This window comes from Sardina pilchardus, chromosome 24 (genome assembly GCF_963854185.1).
Source record: "Sardina pilchardus chromosome 24, fSarPil1.1, whole genome shotgun sequence".
Lineage (NCBI taxonomy): Eukaryota > Metazoa > Chordata > Actinopteri > Clupeiformes > Clupeidae > Sardina > Sardina pilchardus.
Window position 1 is genome coordinate 12,792,953 of NC_085017.1, and position 7,490 is coordinate 12,800,442.

At 43.4% G+C, this 7,490-nt stretch overlaps 1 protein-coding gene across 5 annotated transcripts; it reads left to right on the forward strand.

Moving 5' to 3' along the window:
* Positions 1–306: 306 nt before the first annotated feature.
* Positions 307–6,233, forward strand: eomesa (eomesodermin homolog a). Of its 5 annotated transcripts, XM_062529919.1 has the most exons (8): positions 402–417; positions 1,362–1,427; positions 2,116–2,746; positions 3,133–3,287; positions 3,845–3,966; positions 4,444–4,602; positions 4,723–4,784; positions 4,995–6,233. In XM_062529919.1, the coding sequence occupies exons 3-8, from the start codon at positions 2,229–2,231 to the stop codon at positions 5,824–5,826; spliced, it is 1,848 nt and encodes a 615-aa protein (XP_062385903.1). In that variant the 5' UTR covers positions 402–417; positions 1,362–1,427; positions 2,116–2,228; the 3' UTR covers positions 5,827–6,233. The 5 variants fall into 5 exon arrangements, with proteins under 5 accessions (XP_062385901.1, XP_062385903.1, XP_062385902.1 ...); XM_062529917.1 differs by lacking the exon at positions 1,362–1,427 and having other exon boundaries at positions 307–417; XM_062529918.1 differs by lacking the exon at positions 402–417 and having other exon boundaries at positions 932–1,427.
* Positions 6,234–7,490: the final 1,257 nt, after the last annotated feature.

Genomic DNA, 7,490 nt, shown 5'->3' on the forward strand with positions numbered 1-7,490 from the left:
ATTCGTACGAAGTTGTGTATGACATCTCTTAATATATTTCCATTTGATTAGCTTTAGAGAAATTTGCACAGGTAGGCTATGAGATTTCCAGGCTACAATTTTGAATTTACTTCTTTGTCAAAAACACTGTTTTACCACTCAGTTTTCACCGTTCTTCCGTGTGCAAAGTTTGCGTTCTGTTTCACCTTACTTACTGAACGTCAAGTTGACGAATGAGAGGGTATTCTTTCCGGGTAAGAGCGCGCGCTGTCCGAGGGGCGGTCTTACGTGTCTTAAGTGTTTTGTTTCCTCACGTGCCTGCTGCATTTGCCTTAGATGTCTCCACTGCATTTCTTGTGTGTGTCACCGGCGCGCGGGTTATCGAGTTTTAACAACGCATGTCTTTTAGCCAAGCTGTCCCTTCATTCAGCGTCACAGGTTCGTTCAGATGGAAAAATAATTGGCCGTTTTCCCTCAGCTTTACGGGGAGAGCTCCATTGGGATTTGTATGCGCCTATTTCTTTCACGTGACCGCTTGATTATCTCAAGATAATCAGATATTATTTCATAGTGAATTAATACATAGACTGTGCGTTCAGAGGTGTTTATTTCAGGTGATGGCCAATGCCTAGATTTTTTCATCCACCGGACACTGCATTAGATCTTTCATACAGAAAAAAAAATTCAAACCGAATATTATCTCCGAGCTCTTTAATCAACAGCATTTAATCTACTAGAAATACACATAGGCTAGGTGAATCATCCATATCAGGCCTAGCTACCATGCTTGATTTATGCATTACAGCCATTTGCAGTTACACTATCATGGGCCAATAAGCCAATATTTATGTTTCATCACCTTTGTTTAAGAATTACCCCATGTCTGAAGGGATGACTTTAGCTCAAAAGGGGTGTATTAAAGAGGGAGCTTTTAGTAAAACTTGTGACCTCACAGGTGCCGCCCCCTCACCAAAACTTTGCACGCCTTTCAGAAACAAGACAGTCATACTAACAAGAGTTCACTTTTAACTAAGAAGCGCTGGCAGTCGTCCACTTTTAAACGGGTGTTTGTAAAGAACTTCAGTCGTGATTGTTGCCATTGAAATTAATGCAATTAATCCAATCCTCGATATCAAATGTTGTTTAACATTTGAGGTTTTTTTTTTTAATTATTGAGAACATTTTTTATATTTTTTTCTAATGTCACAAACAGTTTGAAGTTTACTTGAAATCTGAAAAAGGCCTCCAAATTGTTCTAGTATGCTCTGAACACCGGTGCACGTGTTTGTTGATTGACCACAAAATCAGTTTCATGGTCGGTTCACTTTAATAGCTGCTTTCTTCCCGTCGCCACGCTTCAAACGGCTTTTCTTGACAAAAAGGCTTTCAGACGACCTACACGCAGTCTTTAACACACAGATATGAATAGGTGTTAAATCACTCCCTTGGTAAGTAGGCTAGATGTTTTTCTTGAATCTTCATTTCTGATCTAATGACTGTATAGTTTACCTGCCACAACATTATTGCTCAGTGTGTTGTCTTTAAAAATATATTGTATAAAGAAGTAAGCTTCAACTGGCAAGCTGTTATCTCGTGTCTCCTCTATTTGTGATACAGGCAAGCAAAAAAATAACTGGTAGCCTAATATTTTATTTCGCGTGTAAAGCATCTGCATTTGGTGGTAGAAGCAGCATCGGTGTCAATACTGTAATTGCATTTTCTAATTGAATTAATGTGAAGTTTGTGTCAGCCAATGAGCGGGCGAGAAACAATGATTGTCTCCGATCTCACGAAGCCCCTCCCATCAAACTTGAGGTACTTTGTGGTATGAGTAAGGACTATCCTATATAAGAGAACTGCAGCATTTGTGTCACGCAGCACAGATAAAAGGGCAGAAACCGAGATTCGGAGGTGCGCCTTAGATGTTCTGAAGCCTACGTATCTTTCTTCAGGGGCCGCAAGTAGATAATATTTACCAAGACGCCAGCAGTGCGTCTTGGTTCGTGTCATTTGTTTTGGAATCTTTAAAGTCGCGGTGCTTTTTATTCGTCGTATATTTAAGAATGCAGTTAGAGAATATTTTGCCCAGCGCATCTATCAATTTGCCCAAGACTTTTTACAATCTCTCTTCTTCAGAAAGCACTACGAATAGCCCGGGGTCGACGCAGATTGACTACCAAGAAGTGGATCGAACGGAATCCGAGGCAAATAACGGGCCCAAGAAATATCATAGTGCGGTTGGAAACGCGATGATGGGCGAGGGGGAGAGTGACCACTTCTCCGGGACTAAAACGGCTCCAGATGGAAGAAAAAGTTCGCCAGTCATCGGCGAAGATGACCTCTCCAGCAGCCGTCGCTATAACATAGACGAACTCGGTTCTGACAGGTACTTCATCTCCTCAACACAGCCCAGCACCGACGTGGCGAACCCATGTTCTCTGTTCCCTTACGGACAGACCGGGACTGTGTATAGTGGGTCAAACGGGTCTAGGTATTCGACTTCTCTGCATTACGGATCGGTCTTGCCACCGACAGGGTTTTCATCAGCTGTCTGCGCCAGTAGGAGTCAATTTGCTACAGGGTACCAGTTTGGGCAAGGTCCAGGATGCCTCTACCCACCGTACCCAGGATCAGGCTCGGGACTCAGCTCAATGCCCATCCCAGGCTCCGCCGGAGGAGCAAGGGCTCAAGTTTATTTGTGCAACCGTCCTCTGTGGCTGAAGTTTCATCGACATCAGACCGAGATGATCATCACCAAGCAGGGCAGGTAAGCCATGCCGCACTGATCAATCAAATAGAACGGGAAATGTGGGCCTATCGCATTGAAATCTGATGCGTAAAAGGCCCATCTCCGACATGGCGAGTGTTAAATTAATTGTCTGCATAACTGTGCGCCATGCGTCCCACGGTCGCCAAAAAGCCGACGTTGTTATTATTAGTAAAAGGAGTGATTGCTGCAATATTTAAGTACTAGCATTAATGATGCTTGATTCATTTTGCATCTGCGATTTTTACACCACGATGGACAGCGCCGTTGACTTAGTGGTTTGCGCTAAAACAGCAATATTAAAACTTAATTTAAAATGTATTGTGATGTTTTCCAGATGTTCATCAACGTTTGAAAACTAATCCTCCTTTTTTTTTATTTGACAGGCGGATGTTTCCCTTTCTTAGTTTCAACATCACTGGACTGAATCTAACGGCACATTACAACGTCTTTGTGGAGGTCATTTTGGCCGATCCCAATCACTGGCGCTTCCAAGGAGGCAAATGGGTGACCTGTGGCAAGGCTGACAACAACATGCAAGGTGTGTTTTATTTTCTTTCACACATAATTCGTCAAAGCCCATTCATACCTCACCAGCCAATGCGCACCCAACTGTGCGCAAATGAGCGCTGGAAAAAGTAGTCAACATCAGACCTAAACGAAAAATAGTTCGAAAACAATTCGTCAGAATTGTCTTCCATATTGTAAAATGTGTAATTTACTATCGAATTATTGTTATAATTTTAATTGCGATTTAGTTGAATTTTGTTCAGATGAACGAGAATATAAAATGTGTTCAAATTATGACATGATTCAGATTTGTATTACAATTAAATTGAGTAAATGCATGCTTATATATTTAAAGTGTATTATTAATCTCTATTGTAATTCGTAACAGTATTCGTATAATTAACATTATTGTTGTTGTTTGCACAACAATAATGATTTCATTCACACTTACAAAGTAACTTGCAACAAAAGTTTATACTGAAGGAATGCCATTATTGGTGGTTTAATTAAATGTAATCTAATTTAATTCACAATAAAATTAATCTTTGCATTTTAACCAAGCTTCGAAAATGTCCTTTTGTTACATAGGAAATAAAGTGTACGTCCACCCTGAATCTCCGAACACTGGGGCCCACTGGATGCGACAGGAGATCTCCTTCGGCAAGCTGAAGCTTACCAACAACAAGGGAGCCAATAATAACAACACCCAGGTTGGTAAACTGTCTCCCTCATTTACCTTGCACATCTGAACATATTTTATATTATGGGCTTTATTAGGTTGGTACAGAATAAGAATATGTCAGTATCTCAATTTTGACAAAAATGTCGGATAGTACCTTATAATTCTAAGGGGATGATACGCTGAAAAATATTCTTTATTTTAAATGAATGTTATTTTGAGATAAATAGCAAAGGATGAAGGAACGAATATGAAAGTTCACCCCTCACACATACGGAAGACCATCTCACACATATGCACACACTCTCTCGCTCACTCGCGCGCACACACACACACACACACACACACACAGTCTTACCCATACACACACACACACACACACACACACACACGCACACACACACACACACACACTCAAACAAGCATGCACGCACACACACATCACTTGCTCACACCACATTGTGAGTGGTTTTAACACATATCTACTTGCACACTTGTGTTTTGGTAGATGATCGTCTTGCAGTCGCTGCACAAATATCAACCGCGGCTTCACATAGTGGAAGTGACTGAGGACGGTGCAGAGGACATGAGCAACGAGGCGAAGACTCAGACCTTCACCTTCCCTGAGAACCAGTTCATTGCCGTCACTGCTTACCAGAACACAGATGTGAGTAGACCACCTTTCCTGTTTGTTTCATGCAAACCATCACCCGCGCACATTTACACTTGACGCGCTGTCCGTGAATAGCTGATCTTAAATGTTGTTTGGTCTTTATTTTTGGCACAGATCACACAGCTGAAGATTGACCACAATCCCTTTGCAAAAGGCTTCAGAGACAACTATGATTCGTAAGTACATTCTCTTTTTTTTTTTTGGAGTAAGCTGAGGCCGTTTTTGTATAAATGTCACGGCACTGAAGCATTCAAGTGCAAATAAGGGTTATTTAGTTCCTTTTTGTTCGGTGCTCCTGTCTGACCTCCGTCTCTTTTTCTCTGTCCTTTCTTCCCTTTCTCCTTTCTCCCTTCCTCTCCTCCTCTCCTCCTCTTCTCCTCTCCCAGGATGTACACGGCCCCAGAGAGCGACAGACTGACGCCCTCCCCCACGGACTCCCCCCGCTCCCACCAGATTGTTCCGGGGGCGCGCTACGCCATGCAGCCCTTCTTCCAGGACCAGTTTGTCAACAACCTGCCCCAGAACCACCGCTTCTACGCCAGCGAGCGCGCCGTGCCCCAGACCAACGGCCTGCTCTCTCCTCAGGCCGAGGACGCGGCGGCGGCGGCGGCCGCTAGCGCCGCCTCGGCCCAGCGCTGGTTCGTGGGCCCGGTCCAGCAGTCGGGCTCGTCGGCCAAGCTGGACCTGCCGTACGACGGCGACTACTCCACCTCGGGCCTGCTGTCCTCCTACGGCATCAAGCCGCTGCCCCTGCAGTCGTCCCACGCGCTGGGCTACTACCCGGACTCGGCCGCCTTCATGGCCGGCTGGGGCAGCAGCCGGGGCACGTACCAGCGCAAGATGACCACGGGCCTGCCCTGGTCCCCGCGGCCCAGTCCCCCGGCCTTCGCCCAGGACGACCCGCTGGCGGCCAAGGACAAGCTGCAAGACGAGGGCACCGCGGCCATCGTCGCCCCCACCACCACCACAGCCGCCGGCGTGGGCGTTGGCGCTACCGCCACCTCGTCGTGGATGGAGACGCCGCACTCGCTGAAATCAGTGGACTCTACCGATTCGGGGGTGTACTCCATGATCTGCAAGAGGCGCCGGTTATCACCGGGGGGGTCGAGCACTGACACCTCGCCCACCATCAAGTGCGAGGACTTGACCTCCGACGATTATAACAAAGACAACAGCCAGAAAGGAATGGGCTATTATACCTTCTACACCAGCCCTTAGGACTCTGATGTGTCCATTCTCACTCAAATGTATAGATCCCTGCTATTCTGTCTTTTACTTTCTTTTGTTCATAAAAAGTGATTCCGCCCTCCTATTGCATTTTTAGAAGTTTATAAGAAGGTGCCAAAGCTTAGTGCCCTCCAATTGTGCTAAATGAATCCCCTATCTACGTGACAGGTGGTTTTAATTTAATTTTATTCCCAGATATATGGTTTGCTTCATCTTAAGCATGTCCCAAAATTTTATCGTTTATTTTTTTTCAATGCTGTGAATTTCCTCTTAAATTTTATTTAATATCAATTTGTTGTACAGTATTTGTGCACTTTAGATTGTGATGTATCTTGTACAAATGGTCTACATGGCTCTGTTATGAAATGAATAATAAAAATGTGCTTTTCATAAAGTAATTCTGTGCAGCCTTTGATCCTTCCCTTTTTTTAATCATATTTATTCCACTACATTCCTTAATGAAGACGGTTACATTCACTTCGAGATTATTTCAATAAAGTCTCGAATCACCTTTAATTAAGGCTAAAATTGCGTGTTACTTTTGGAACCCTTTGGCGTTATCGAATAATTTTACTATATTTTTTCTTGGCGTGAGACGTCATTTTTAAAAGCGATAGCTTGAGAAATAGTCCAACATCTGCCATTATGCTAGAATATGTAAGCGTGCCTCTAGTAGCCTAATTGAACATAAATTGGAACTGAATGTGCTTTTGACTCAACGCAACGGTCAGTTTCTTTCGCAGTTTTAGTGTGCCCATCATCAGCACGGCGATTTAAGTGAATTTGCTACTGACAATGCGAGAGAGAATAAACCTACCCTATTTATTCGCAAGACATTTGGGTAGGCTCTCAAAAATTAAAACGACAACTCGTTATTAAAATAAGCTTGCAGGCTGAAGAGATATTACTACCTACATTTTTTTAAAAACGAAATAATACATTATAACGTCTTCTGCATACATTTTTAAAGCTATTCTATGGCGACTTTTTGCTGAAAGGAAAACGAGAAATTAAAGACGGTAGCACCGGTAGTTGTCGCTACAGACTGCATCCTGCATGACACAAACAGTGGACTGGAATATTAAAGACATATTGTAGTAATCCTAACTGGATCAAACTTCAATAGTGTTTGCCTACTTAAATGTTATCTAGCATTCATATGGCACACTATTTTGATTAGAATGAAACATGCAAAAATATTAAACAAACATGAATGACAAATAGGCTACAAGATATATGAGTATTTGTTTACAAGCCAGGTTGAACTTCTTGTCCTCATAATGAGTTCAATTGAAATGAATAATCACTGCACTCCCACTTAGAGAAACTTTGCTCATATCCTTAGCAGAAGTGTGAAAACTTCTACTCCCATTTGAATTGATTTAAATACGCTGGTATTTTAAGTCTAATTAATTCTGTTGTCAGACTCCTTGACAGAAAGCTAGGAGTCTGCCTAACTCCAATTAACACCTTGTAATGAGACCAAGTACTGATTGCTCCGGTCTCCCAGGAAAGCTGCACAAAATTGACTGGTGAAGGGTGAGGGGAGAGGAAGGTGGGAGAGGAGAGGAGGAGGAGGAGGGGAGAGGAGGAGAGGATGGGAGATACAGGCGGAGGAACAGAGGTCTAAAATTGTACCTTGTTTGCTTCACGTC